This window comes from Oncorhynchus keta, chromosome 21 (assembly GCF_023373465.1).
Source record: "Oncorhynchus keta strain PuntledgeMale-10-30-2019 chromosome 21, Oket_V2, whole genome shotgun sequence".
NCBI classification, from domain to species: domain Eukaryota; kingdom Metazoa; phylum Chordata; class Actinopteri; order Salmoniformes; family Salmonidae; genus Oncorhynchus; species Oncorhynchus keta.
In genome coordinates this window covers 28,645,154-28,660,159 of record NC_068441.1, presented here as the reverse complement: position 1 = coordinate 28,660,159, position 15,006 = coordinate 28,645,154, and the positions used below count along the sequence as shown (strand labels likewise).

General features: G+C 41.7%; 1 protein-coding gene and 1 pseudogene across 1 annotated transcript; both read left to right on the top strand.

Moving 5' to 3' along the window:
• The first annotated feature begins 3,700 nt into the window (after positions 1-3,700).
• LOC118400375 (tubulin alpha chain-like) lies at positions 3,701-6,347 on the top strand (annotated as a pseudogene).
• Positions 6,348-7,785: 1,438 nt separating this feature from the next.
• Positions 7,786-11,862, top strand: LOC118400374 (tubulin alpha-1C chain). Its single transcript, XM_052473661.1, has 4 exons — positions 7,786-7,943; positions 9,589-9,811; positions 10,479-10,627; positions 10,737-11,862. The coding sequence occupies exons 1-4, from the start codon at positions 7,941-7,943 to the stop codon at positions 11,709-11,711; spliced, it is 1,350 nt and encodes a 449-aa protein (XP_052329621.1). The 5' UTR covers positions 7,786-7,940; the 3' UTR covers positions 11,712-11,862.
• Positions 11,863-15,006: the final 3,144 nt, after the last annotated feature.

The window sequence follows — 15,006 nt, the reverse complement described above, 5'->3', positions numbered from 1 at the left end:
AGCAATTACATCTATTTTGAATTCAGGTTGTAACCTAATGCTGAAAGAAAGAAATCATATTTCTCCACTCCTGTTCCCAATACAAAATAAACATTTGTGGTATAATTTTACTGCAAGAAATGCATAGTACTGCAGGATTTATTGTTATATAGTTATTATATTATGCTACACGTGAGAGGTTCTAGGCCTACTGTCAGTGTCCAGATTTCAGTTAATATTCCATTTAACCCATATGAATTTAAATTAGGAATATTCTGTTTATTCATGGATACAGGGATACTCTTAAGCGGGATATCAAAGATGCATGTACTGTAAACAGCTTATCTCAAATAAGATTTTAAGCGGGATATGAGCTGCTATCCTGAATACTGTGTGTATGTAAACGTGGTCATTGACAAGGGTCTGGTTTCAATGATGGACTCTTTTGGCATAGAGGAACTACATAACTGCCTATGTCGATAAGGGAAATGTTTTATTCCGGGTACTCTCCCACCAAATCACGAGGCAGACATGTCAGAACCAAAGTTGCTGGCAAAACCCTTGCAGTAGTTTTAATTAAGTTAGTTGGAAGCTACTTGCAAAATACCCTCATTAAAAATAAGCTTTATGGTCTCCATCTTCCTAGATACTATTTTGTATTTTATTCAAACAAATAAAGTAGTGATGTAGGCAGTGATGTAGTTCTTCTATGCCAAAAGAGTCCATCATTGAAACCAGAGACTAGTCACTGTTGCCTGGGATTGGGTATTCGAGACTAGCCTTTAAGCATCTTGCTACAGAGTTAAGTAGGCTACATGGGTAAACGTAAATAACCAAGGGAAACCCAGCTTTTCTGGATCCCTGCTAAGCCATTAGAGAGCACCACATTCAACATTCAGGTTCTACTAACAGATGTTACCAATTGCCCATTGTCTGCCACATACCCTGCAGAGCCTCACACAAAGCCATGCATAAACATCACTAGCCCACATTCACCATTATCACTCAGTTTGGTTTTTATATTGCCATGTGGATTGACTTCTGTCATATTTAGTGCCACCACAAATGCAGAGTTTCTCTTTGTTCAGCATTCATACACATACTAGGGCGGCACACAATTGGCCTAGTGTGGTCCGTGTTAGAGTTGTCACGGCCGTCGAATGACGTAGACCAAAGCGCAGCATGGTGATATTCCTTTTTATTAGGATGATGATGCCACCAAAAACAATAAACAATACAAAAACAACTGTGAATCTTAAGGGCTATGTGCCATAAACAAAGTTAACTACCCACAAAGACAGGTGGGGAAAAAGTGCTGCCTAAGTATGGTTCCCAATCAGAGACAACGACAGACAGCTGTCCCTGATTGAGAACCATACCGGACAAAACAAGGAAATACAAAACATAGAAAATACAACATAGAATGCCCACCCCACATCACACCCTGACCTAACCAAATAGAGAAATAAAACGGCTCTCTAAGGTCAGGGCGTGACAAGACTTTGGCCGGGGTAGGCCGTCATTGTAAATAAGATTTTTTTCTTAACTGGCTTGCCTAGTTAAATAAAGGTTAAAAAAACTGTTCCTGTCATATTCTCCCATAGATTATCATCAAAGCCTTGTGGTGGCAATAGATTAATTGTATAGGTCTCCTCATGTTTAAGGAGTAAAATATATATATATTTTTTTCCCTCATAACAGCATACTTCCTGACGATAAATAAGATTGGCATGCACCTGCTAACATACACTAAGAGCAGTTAGGCTATTTATTTAGTCATGCTCAACATCTTGATATTTTTTTTACAGGGTTTCATCTATGTTTTGGACAATCCTAAAGGGGAGGAAAGTGTAAGTGCTCCATCTGTCTGTAATTGCTGAGTTGGGATGGCATGCAAGTCAGGCAGATGGGCAGGGAGGGGCAGTCTGATACAGCTGTCTCTTTCAAACACAGCCCCCATCTCCTCCTTAATCCCTTTGCCCTCAGACCAATATTGTTGAAATTATGTGTGTGTGTGTGTGTGTGTGTGTGTGTGTGTGTGTGTGTGTGTGTGTGTGTGTGTGTGTGTGTGTGTGTGTGTGTGTGTGTGTGTGTGTGTGTGTGTGTGTGTGTGTGTGTGTGTGTGTGTGTGTGTGTGTGTGTGTGTGTGTGTGTGTGTGTGTGTGTGTGTGTGTGTGTGTGTGTGTGTGTGTGTGTGTGTGTGTGTGTGTGTGTGTGTGTGTGTGTGTGTGTGTGTGTGTGTGTGTGTGTGTGTGTGTGTGTGTGTGTGTGTGTGTGTGTGTGTGTCAATGGGAATTACGGACACAGGGAGAGGAAAAGAAGTGACAAACAGCTGGGACAGGGAGAGGAGAAGGAAGACAGCTGAGGGGCCATGTGTTTGCTGGTAACTGAACACAGTGACACATCACCGGTCACTCGATCCACTGCAGAGGAGTGACGTCACTGCTGCAAAACCTTGAACAAAGAGGGGCGGAGGCTGGCTGCCTGGCAGACTAGGGGGGAAGCGGGGGTTAGAAGGAGGAGGTTGGTGCAGCCAAATCCATACTCTATTGTAATAGATGTAATGAACTCTGGCACTTCTAAATGTTCGGCCCTTAACATTTCTGTCAAACATCTACAGAACTTCTCATCTTTTCCATTTTTATTTTTATTTTGATATAATTTTATTTTGTGACACCTTTTGCATTTTAAATATGCATATGTGAAATTGTCATAAATGGAAAAATAGGTATTTTGTGAGATTTTATACTGGTTTGCATCCTCTCCATCTCAATGAATTGACTGTGTTTGAATGACATCCAATTTAAACTCTCAAAATAAAGAAAGTCGCACACTCCATGTATAAACTCCCAGCAATTGAATGGCTATTTATGAACGTTTGGGCATCACTGTGCCTTCCTCAGGGTCTGGGTGATGCCCAAACGTTGGTAAATACCCATTCAATTGCTGGGAGTTTATACATGGAGTGTGCGACTTTCTTTATTTTGATAGTTTATAGTTTATTTGACGTTAGTCAGCACCTCCACCAAACTATTATTTTGGGTGCAGGCCAGCTCATGTTTTTTGAATTACATCTAATGACAGAGGCAATATATAGGTCTAATATAGTGCTAGATAGCCTACTCAGCATTTTAGCACAGGGCTGTATTGTTGGCAGAGAACTTAGTTCAGCACCCAAAGCTCAAGGAGATGTGGGACTAAATACTTAATTGACTTACAAAATAGAGTGCATGTGGCGCATGCAGTCTGTGTGTTTTGAAGGGGTAGATTTGATCATTCAGCACCAGTTTTTTACATGTTATTTATCTCACATAGGCCTATGCCCAGTGTCATGCAACATAAGGCCCTCTATGAAAGGTGTGTCCATTGCTGCTATTTAGACATCAGTAATGGCTTGTGAGACTACAGCACATAATGCCAACCCTGAATATTTCTCCTCGACACTAAAACAATCATATTCACATAATTAAATAATTGGTCAATACCAATTCACTTTATCTCACTCTCATTGAGTTATATTTGATCTACAGTGTGTATTACATAGGCCTGTTTCATTTCGACTTCCAAATTATAGTAATATAGTAATACAACTAAAAACAAGGTAATTATCTGCGAACATGCTTTGTATTTTGTCCGCGATTCTGGAGTGGACTGTGCCTGTGTGTCGCTGCCTGACTCATTCAATGAGAAAGCACCCCCCTTCTCCTCCCGCAATGGCCCGCGCCCTTCTCTGCTGCTTCTGGAAGAGAAGAGTGCACTCACTCACTCACTGTACATCTTTTCGACGCCGCTATCATTTCTTTCCTCATAAAGGAATCAAAATGGTGAGCTGTTAATTTCGTTATAAAAAATAGTTTTTGTTGTTTTGCACACTTGGGTATAAAAATGGTGAGATGTTCCATAATGAGAAGAGTGGTTACATTTGCAATGAAATATTAGAAATGTTGATTATGGGCGGCTAAAAATAATTAATGGGTATTGTAGGTCGTGCATGTTCTAGCATTCTTACAAGATATGCGCGTTTAGTAGTAGAGAGTTTGATATTTTCCTAAGTTTCTGATGTTGTGTTTTGTTGAAAGATGGTTTTTAGGGTTCAAACCCACGTTTTTTATAGGAACATCCTAAATTAATCGAAAGGCATCTGTAACAAACTGCTCTGCCACACAAAGCAAGCCACTCCCTAAGAAAATTTGGTAAGGGTGTGAATTCAGTCATACAAAAGCAAAAGCATGTTTTGGCCAAATCCAAACCGTTAAATTTAGGCCTATGTGAAGGGATACAGTTGCAATAGAATTATAATAGGCTACTATGTGTAATTTATCAGATAAATAGTATTTTATAGAACAATTCTAAAATTTAAGATAAATTAATTTAAGGTAAATATGTATTATGGTGTAGAATATTATTTTCACTTACTTTAATTATTCATTTTGGAGGTAAACTAGGTAAACTAACATCTGCCACACCATTTTAGCACACTGTAAATATATTGTTTGTCTCTCGGCATGTGATTGTCTGTGCAGAATGGTACCAAATCTGACTATTTTTTTAATGATATCAGCAGTTATGGCCCTAGGTGCTAGGCTATGATATTAAGAGTGACTGTGTAAAACACATTCTGACTTCAATGGCCAGTTTCCTGGACTCAGATTAAGCCTAGCCCTGGATTACTAAAGGTGGTAAATGGAGAATCTCCCTTGAAATACGTTTTTGCCCAGGACTAAAATGAATCTCTTTCCAGGAAATCGGACCAAAATAACATACTCAGACTTCAAAGGTGTCATTATGACTGGTTGTGATTTCCTATAAATTAATTTGGAAATGAATTGGAAAGTCATTTATTTTTTTAATGATTGATATAATTGTTTATTTTTTCAACCAGCGTGAGTGTATATCAGTTCAAGTAGGTCAGGCTGGAGTCCAGATGGGCAATGCATGCTGGGAACTCTACTGTCTGGAGCACGGGATCCAGATGCCCAGTGACAAGACCATCGGAGGAGAGGATGACTCCTTCTACACCTTCAGTGAGACTGGAGCTGGCAAGCACGTCCCCAGGGCTGTGTTTGTATATCTGGAGCCACTGTCATTGGTACGATCACTTTGTCTTGAAAAAATGATGATGACACTGTGCTATCTCAGTCTTGACTTCTTCAGCTAACAGGTCTTTCTTTGTTCCAGATGAGGTGCGCACAGGAACTTATGTAACAGTATAACTTTAGACCGTCCCCTCGCCCATACCCGGGCGCTAAACCAGGGACCCTCTTCACACATCAACAACTGACACCCACGAAGCATCGTTACCCATCGCTCCACAAAAGCTGCGGCCCTTGCAGAGCAAGGGGAACTACTACTTCAAGGTTTCAGAGCAAGTGACGTCACCGATTGAAACGCTATTTAGCGCGCACCACTAACTAAGCTAGCCGTTTCACATCCGTTACACTTACCGTCAGCTCTTCCACCCTGAGCAGCTGATCACTGGGAAGGAGGATGCAGCCAACAACTACGCCTGTGGGCATTACACAGTGATGCCTTATCTTACAGTCCATATATTTATTATTGTTATCCAACCATGATGATCTGAAACATCTCTCCTCCCTCTCTCTCCAGGCTGACCAGTGCACTGGCCTCCAGGGCTTCCTGGTCTTCCACAGCTTCGGAGGTGGCACCGGTTCTGGTTTCACCTCCCTGTTGATGGAGCGCTTGTCAGTTGACTACAGCAAGAAGTCCAAACTTGAGTTCTCCATTTCTCCAGCTCCTCAGGTGTCCACAGCCATTGTTGAGCCCTTACAATCCTGACCACCCACACCACCCTGGAGCACTCTGATTATTTTTTCATGGTAGACAATGAGGCCATCTATGACATCTGCCGCAGGAACCTTTTTATTGAGCGTCCCTCCTACACTAATCTTAACAGGTTGATCAGTCAGATTGTGTCCTCCATCACTGCTTCCCTCTGATTCGATGGTGCCTTCAATGTTGATGTGACAGAGTTCCCAGACCAACGTGGTGCCCTACCCCCTTATCCACACCGTATGGCCACCTATGCCCCAGTGATCTCGGCAGAGAAGGCTTACCATGAGCAGCTCGCAGTGTCTGAGATCACAAATGCTTGCTTTGAGCCAGCAAATCAGATGGTGAAATGTGACCCACGTCACGGCAAGTACATGGCCTGGTGTCTGCTGTACCGTGGCGACGTTGTGCCCAAAGATGTAAATGCTGCCATTGCCACCATCAAAACAAAACGCTCCATCCAGTTTGTAGACTGGTGCCCAACTGGTTTCAAGGTTGGTATCAATTACCAGCCACCAACTGTGGTACCTGGTGGAGATCTGGCCAAGGTCCAGTGAACATCGAGGCCTACACTGTACCAGAAATACTCAGAAATACTCTACTGACAGATCACTCTACTGACAGATCACTGTCCATTTTTTGGCATATATTTCAAAAACAGTGATGCTATCCATTTTTCATGCCTTATGTAATCTAGCATTTTTAGGGCAAGGCCTATTCATTCTATGACCATTTATGGAGATCATGATAATAGTTATTGTAAGCAGGTGTAGCACAAAACAACATGTTACATTTTCATTTCTAATATTATTTTTTATTTAATTTTTTATTTAACCTTTTTTTAACTTGGCAAGTCAGTTAAGAACAAATTATTACTTACAATGACGGCCTACACCGACCAAAGCCGGCCAAAATATCATGCCTTCTGCTTCTGTTCTTCAGGGAATCACTGTGTAATAGCCCCCTTTAATGACTCAGCAAAGTGGCTGGTGTGCATATGTGTGTGTGTGTGTGTGTGTGTGTGTGTGTGTGTGTGTGTGTGTGTGTGTGTGTGTGTGTGTGTGTGTGTGTGTGTGTGTGTGTGTGTGTGTGTGTGTGTGTGTGTGTGTGTGTGTGTGTGTGTGTGTGTGTGTGTGTGTGTGTGTGTGTGTGTGTGTGTGTGTGTGTGGTGGAGCTAATGGCACATCCATTCATCTTTGGACTGAAAGATTGTGTAAAACCCACTTTAATGTTGCCATCAATGTTCATATCTAATGTGTCCACTGTAGCTATTGCACTAAATGTTTGAGGTATTATACATCTTTGAATATAGAGGAAAAAACCTATAGGCTACAGCCTACTCCAGTTTTCCATGACATACCAGGTTACATTTTCTTATAGCCTACCAAACCAATAGGCTAATATTAGAAGTGCCTAAAACAGCCTAGGCCTATATTCATTCCTTTTCCCCAAAGTATTGAGTCTTACATAAGCACCTATCCCAAGTGTCTTGTCTCAAAGAAGCTAGGGCAAAGTAAGTGTTTTCTTGAGACCAGTAAAATGACAACAGTGTCCTCCAAATTACAGGCTACAAAGTCACCATAGAAAGATTCTCAGCTGCAGAATTACTAGCCATTAGCAAAAGCAGTTCCACAAAATATCTCAAAAGAATATCTCAAAATTAAATGTAAAGCAAAAACATATAAGATAAATAAATCGAAGGATGGCGTAAAAATATGTTGGATATTGTGTTAAGATGACTTTGTTATCGTTTTCAGTTATCTTATATCTAAAATAGTTTTAGAATATCGCTCTTGACTGTGTGACAGAAGCCTACTTTGTCATGCAATGGGAATTTGCTTATCCTAACTGCCTTGAACTTTGGTTGTAGCCTACATTATAAACCTAACGGATTCCTTCTTTCGTGTCATCGGCATCCACGTACGCCTACGTGTTCAAATGGTCCAATAGAACGATCAAGAACGCCTCTTTTAAGCCAGATGGGTGGTACATTTGTGTCCAAAGCCCGCCCGAATGTGGTGAACCGTCATAAGCAGTATAAAAAGCCCCACCCTGTCGCATTGCTTAAACTTCTCACATTAGACTCCTAAAGGTCCCTCTGTGAGAGTTGGTCGTAAATCTACGGTTTCTTATTTTATCTTTACTGCTCTTTTAAACACCTAATCTTAGACATGGTAAGTTTGAATATGAAAATGACTGGAATTGTGATGTACTTTAAATGTGGTGTCATCATCGCGTAATACCATTTATGTTATGAAATACCAATCAAACATGACACGGTGAAACTTGCCTATATCTTTTAATGTCTTAATTAAGAAACCGTTATTTTGTATGATTATATTTGGGGGGGGAATTCAGTGACCATCATCAGACATGATCCGATTTGACACGTATAGACGGCATAAAAATGCCATAATATTATTGTCTTTGTGTTCGCATATCAAAGTGACCTTTAACATGTCGATTAAGTCTTCGTTAATTTCTACTGCTGCGCCACAGCTTCAGAGGCCTTCTATTCCTTATGTAGGGCGGCGCTTATTCTTCCTTCTCCTATCGCCTCGCTCGTTGACCATAGCGTTCTTGCTTTGTTACATTGTTGCATTGCGGAAAGTGGCACGCGGTCAACTCAAAAGAGCAGGGCGGTTTCATTGTGTCAATGCGGTCACAATCATAACTGCAGGCTAGGCTACAGTGTAAAATCGGAAATCATCTTACAATTAAGATGACTTAATCATGTGATTTACACAATCTCGCATTTTATAGACTAACGCCCGTGAAAGTTTTTGGGTTGGAAAATGTTATGAGCTGTACGAATTGAATCGAATGCCAGGGCGGGCAGGTGTCTGAACATTATACCAGAATAATTTGTGGAAATCAGACCACGTGTTTGCCCATGTTGTGTAGAGAAAGGAAAGTACGGCCTGATGTAGCCTATTTTATGATTCTAATCCGTTTATAGGCCTATAGTAAACCCCCTATAGTCCAAATACTTGTATGACACATTTTATTTAGCTATTTCTATTTGTAGAAGGCGGTACCAATTCAAATGCTATATTTGCCTCGATCTGCATCTCCATTGCGGCGATTTTTATTACTTTCTTTTCTGCCCGCGGAAAATAACATCGTTACAATTGTGCCATATCTTGGATTTTATACTACTCCCTATACATCTCTAATCTTTGACATAATGACTCTAAATTGCATTTGCAACAGGGATTACGACAGCAATAATCGCCCCATTGTCAAGCGAATGGTGACTTCATGTTAAAAGGATGACAAGCAGAGCAAGGACTTTGCCATAGCCTATAACACTGAAATCATTAGTAAATTCTTCGTCATTGTTTGGTTTGGCCAAATGTATATATTTAAATTCATTATTAGTGTGTGTTTGTAGCCTATGAAATACACTAATGGTCTGGAAGTGTCTCCTTAAATTGCTCAGTCTAAAGCTTCATTCAATTCAGAAGACCTGTTATCACTCAAGGCTCAAGGCTAAACCCTTCATGATTCAGGGCTGTGAGTAGGCTATTCTACTTCAACACCTACTGCCTGCAAGTCATGTTCTTGCTCTGACACCAACAGGAGCAGGCCTTTATCCCCCATAGCTGCATGTAATCAGTGAGTCAGGTGACCTGGGTATGCTGGTGTTGGAGCCAAAGCTATGCATAACTTGAAAACACAGATACACATAGGCCCACACAGTCAAAATGGTAAATTCAAGAAAAGGTGTTTCTCTTTCTATTAACTGAAATGCTTCTGTAGGGAAAAACTACCAATATCTGAGTACTCAATTTGACATGATTTTACCTTTTCCCACAGCGTGAGTGTATCTCTGTCCACGTGGGCCAGGCTGGTGTCCAGATTGGCAATGCATGCTGGGAGCTGTACTGTCTTGAGCATGGGATCCAGCCTGATGGCAAGATGCCCAGTGACAAGACCATTGGAGGAGGAGATGACTCCTTCAACACCTTCTTCAGTGAGACTGGAGCTGGAAAGCACGTCCCCAGGGCTGTGTTTGTAGATCTGGAGCCCACTGTCATCGGTAAGATTACTTTGTCTTGAAACAATGACATTCTGTTACCATTGGGCTATCTCAGTGGTCTTAAACCTTTTCTTGCCTAGTGCCGCCCAGCCAGGCAAATCGCCGTCCCCATCAAATGTTAGCAATTAAAAAATGTAAATGTCTTGTCATCAGGTGAATGACTGGCAAGGAGAATTTTAAAATGAATAGATTTGGGATATTGTTTATATTAATTGACCTCCCCACATTATAATTGGAAGAGGCAGTGTAAACTAAACTCTAACATTGTAGTTACCTTTCCAGCTAATAGACAAAGACATTTTTGTGTTTGCAAAGATGTATTCAGTCAAAGAAAGCTTACCAGTGGCACTTGCTGCGACTGGTACTCGTGGGTGCTTTGTCAAAGCCTATGGCACACACTTCAGTGAGTGTGTAATTTGCTCCAATGGGTGCAATTGAAAAAAGTTGAAATCATTAGAAAGATATTCTATTTTCCTGTAGTCATGTAATTCAAAATCTGTCTATTCTGTTGCTAGCAATATTCATAAAAACTATTAAATGAATTCCTATATATTTGTGGACCTACTGCAGTTTCTCTGCAGACCTATAGGGGGCCACAGATTCAGGGTATTCAGCCGAGAGTCAATCTCTTTAGTCTTGGGAAAAGCTAACAGATATCTTTCTCCAGATGAGGTGCGTTCTGGAACTTACCGCCAGCTCTTCCACCCTGAGCAGCTGATCACTGGGAAGGAGGATGCAGCCAACAACTACGCCCGTGGGCATTACACCATCGGCAAAGAGATTATTGACTTGGTACTGGACAGGATCCGCAAACTGGTGAGAATCTCCAATAATCTTTTTAGTAGTCTTATTGTACATCCTGCATACTTATTGTCTTCAATAATTACCTAAAATGTAAAATCTTCTCTCCTCCCTCTCTTTCCAGGCTGACCAGTGCACTGGCCTCCAGGGCTTCCTGGTCTTCCACAGCTTCGGAGGTGGCACCGGTTCTGGTTTCACCTCCCTGTTGATGGAGCGCTTGTCTGTTGACTATGGCAAGAAGTCCAAACTTGAGTTCTCCATCTACCCAGCTCCCCAGGTGTCCACAGCCGTTGTTGAGCCCTACAACGCCATCCTGACCACCCACACCACCCTGGAGCACTCTGATTGTGCTTTCATGGTAGACAATGAGGCCATCTATGACATCTGCCGTAGGAACCTTGATATCGAGCGTCCGTCCTACACTAATCTTAACAGGTTGATCAGTCAGATTGTGTCCTCCATCACTGCATCCCTCCGATTCGATGGTGCCCTCAATGTTGATCTGACAGAGTTCCAGACCAACTTGGTGCCCTATCCCCGTATCCACTTCCCTCTGGCCACTTATGCCCCAGTGATCTCGGCAGAGAAGGCTTACCATGAGCAGCTGACTGTTTCAGAGATCACAAATGCCTGTTTTGAGCCATGTAATCAGATGGTGAAATGTGACCCACGTCACGGCAAGTACATGGCCTGCTGTCTGCTGTACCGTGGCGACGTTGTGCCCAAAGATGTAAATGCTGCCATTGCCACCATCAAAACAAAACGCTCCATCCAGTTTGTAGACTGGTGCCCAACTGGTTTCAAGGTTGGAATCAATTACCAGCCACCAACTGTGGTACCTGGTGGAGATCTGGCCAAGGTCCAGAGGGCAGTGTGCATGCTTAGCAATACCACTGCAGTGGCAGAGGCCTGGGCCCGTCTTGACCACAAGTTTGACCTGATGTACGCCAAGCGTGCTTTTGTGCACTGGTACGTAGGTGAGGGTATGGAGGAGGGAGAGTTCTCTGAGGCCAGGGAGGACATGGCTGCCCTGGAGAAAGATTATGAAGAGGTGGGAGCAGATAGTGTGGAGGGGGAGGATGAGGGAGAAGAATACTAAACTATTAGGATCAGGAATATTCAGCCTGTCAACACATTCAACCTTTTTCCTCAACATTCCTTCTAAAAACCATTTTTTTGCTGTCCCTTTGTAACCTTGACTTTTAAATTTTGCTCTCTCCTTTAAGCAATAAAAGTCCATTTTAAATGTTTGGAAATGTGTTTTGTGTTTATTGACCTGTGTATATTAAGTAATTTCTCATAATACAAAATACAGCACTTGCTATGACTGCTCTGCTGTGTTGGATATTGCATCTTGCCCTGAATGAGGCAGAACGTTGGTGACTGTTTCTTATCTCATAAATTATGCAAATATAGTCAGAGTAGAACTGAAAGTACCAGTGTATAGAAATGTGGTACAACAGGAGTCTTGATCCCCTTCAATAAAATGACTGTTCTTGATTGAATTGACATTTGAAGCACAGGTTATATTTCGAGGATGTTAGTGTGTCATTGATCATAGTGCGCGCAGGATGGCGTAGCGCTTTAAAAGAAAAGTGCAGCATATTACATTCATGCCGGTGTCATTAATACCCTTTGAGTGACGTGAACATGTTTAAAACAATGCTAAAACTGCATTTCCTATCCTCTTTACAGGCAGTAGGCAGCTGAGGTGACAATGGGGAGTAGGCCTGAACTTTGAAAACAATATTTAGTCGAGCGTAACAGTTGCATTTGTCTACTGTATACTTTTGGAAACCACAGGTGATTTTGTGAGTGTTTGAATTGCCTTTTATGGAGTCGTTGATAACCCTTATATCATGCAATGAATAGAGGTCATTAAAAAATCCTACTGGCCTTTGTTTGGCTCAGCTGTAATAGCAGTGTGAGATGCCCCACAAAGAGAGACAATAGTAGTTCAATGAATGTGAAGGGACTAAAGCCCAAACCACCAGGCTGTTCACAGCTCTCTGAGAAGGTGTACACTACAAGGCCAAGAGGTCATAACTTTGTCATTAGGCATACCAGTTAGAATAACTACTCTGCTCGTCTGCCAAAATAATCACAAGTGACATTTTTTTGATAACTTTCATAAACATATTGACATTACTGTTTTAAAATACAATTTCATTAACCATATTTGCTCAACCTTAAATTCATACAGCATAGACACAACTTCAAATTAACTGAGTTAAGGCCTGTTAAGGACAGCTGTAGCAGGGCCCAGGGTCATTGGTATTGTGTCAACTCCTCTCAAAGGCCTTATGGAGAGAATATTTTTTGCTCAGAGGGTCTGAAGTCCCTGTGGTGGTTGGAAATGATTTAACTTGGGGCTCTCTACTCTCTTGTGATTAGCCATTGAAAGTCTGAGACCATTTTAATATTCCAGACAGCAGTTGTGTGATAATGTACAAATATGGAGTCATCTGTGTATAAAATAACAATGGGGTCTCCCTACAAGCATGGAATTGTCTTACCAATGGCTTATGATGCTGTTGTAACGCATGAATACTTTATGAATGATTTCTGATTTTTTTGTTCTAACTTTCAGACTTTCATGAACTTTAAGCTTGACTGTTGAGGTTAGATATGCAGGGGGAGAATGTCAACCTACTGAGCGCATGTTGCCTCTAATGCCACCATGTGTTTCATGCCACATTTCACGCTGTCATTACCTACCTGGTCTGACCTGTGTAGCCAGTGCTGCAGCTTTAGGTGAGTTGCTAGACACACGTCTTTGAAATGGCTGCTGCTTTGTACACGTCTGCTGGGAGGAGGTACTAAAACAGGAAATAGGAGGTCTGTACATTAGATGGTGACTGTGTCCTAGATTTTGCATCAGATAAGATAGCTTTGGTGTGTGTCTGTACAAGTGTGTGCTTGTGTGTGTGTGAAGGGAGGCGATGCAGATAGAGACTCAGGACACAGGAAACCTCATCAGTGGTCATATGTGAATATTGTTCATTACATTACATTAATTGCTGCAGTGTGTAGTCTTCCATTAAGGAAAGACAGAGGCATGGAGAGAGGAAGCAAAACAGCAATCTCATTTATTACAAGGCAGGTTGATTCGATTGTGGTGCAAAGCCCAACAACAGGAAATTAATTACAGAGAAAGTCAGACACGGCAAGGACTATGTTTGGTTCAGATTTGGACCAATCATAGACATCCATGTTTCACGTTTGGACAGCACAGTACGGTTAGGGCTGGGCGAAATGTCCAAAATACCATATCACAGTATTTAAAAAAAATGTTTATGGTATGACGGTATTTGACGGTATTTTATGTTTTTGAATAAAAAAAGTTCAAAATGTGCTTTATGAGTAGTGTGTGATTCTACAGTGGCAACACATACTGTACATTCTAATTAATTTCAATGGGTCTTTCTCTATTCTAATTGTTTTATGCTGTTCAATTCAACTTCAACCAACATTGTTGCATATCAAATCAAACGTATTGGTCACATACACATATTAGCTAATGTTATTGCGGGCGTAGCGAAATGCTTGTATTCCTAGCTCCAACAGTGCAGTAGTATCAATACAATACAACAATACAAAAATATACAAGTAAAATAATGTAATTAAGACATATATAAATATTAGGATGAGCAATGTCGGAGTGGTATTGACAAAAATACAGTAGAATAGAATAAAGTCTATACTGTACATATGAAATGAGTAAAGCAGTAAGTAAACATTATTAAAGTGACTAGTGTTCCATTATTAAAGTGGCCAGTGATTCCATGTCTATGTATATAGGGCAGCAGCCTCTAAGGTGCAGGGTTGAGTAACCGGGTGGTAGCCGGCTAGTGATGGCTATTTAATAGTTTGATGGCCTTGAGCTAGAAGCTGTTTTTCAGTCTCTCGGTCCCAGCTTTGATGCACCTGTACTGACCTCGCCTTCTGGATGATAGCGGGTGAACAGGCCATGGTTGTCATTGACAATCTTTTTAGCCTTCCTGTGACATCGGGTGCTGTAGGTGTCCTGGAGGGCAGGTAGTGTGCCCCTGGTGTGCCCAGCCGTTGCGGGCGGTGCAGTTAACCGTACCAGGCAATGATACAGCCCGAGAGGATGCTCTCAATTGTGCATCTGGAAAAATTCTGATGGTCTTAGGGGCCAAGCCGAATTGCGCCTTCTTCACCACACTGTCTGTGTGGGTGGACCATTTCAGATTGTCAGTGATGTGTACCCCAAGGAACTTGAAGCTTTCCACCTCCACTGAGGTCCCGTTGATGTGGCTACGGGTGTCCACCCTCTGCTGTTTCCTGAAGTCCACGATCAGCTCCTTTGTTTTGTTGACATTGAGGGAGAGGTTATTTGCCTGGCACCACACATAGAGGGCCCTCACCTC

Bases quoted from the DNA above. Each gene is read 5' to 3' on its own strand.
- LOC118400374 (XM_052473661.1), top strand. The intron at 9,812-10,478 runs GTAAGATTACTT...ATCTTTCTCCAG, and splicing joins TCTGGAGCCCACTGTCATCG to ATGAGGTGCGTTCTGGAACT. The intron at 10,628-10,736 runs GTGAGAATCTCC...CTCTCTTTCCAG, and splicing joins TGGACAGGATCCGCAAACTG to GCTGACCAGTGCACTGGCCT.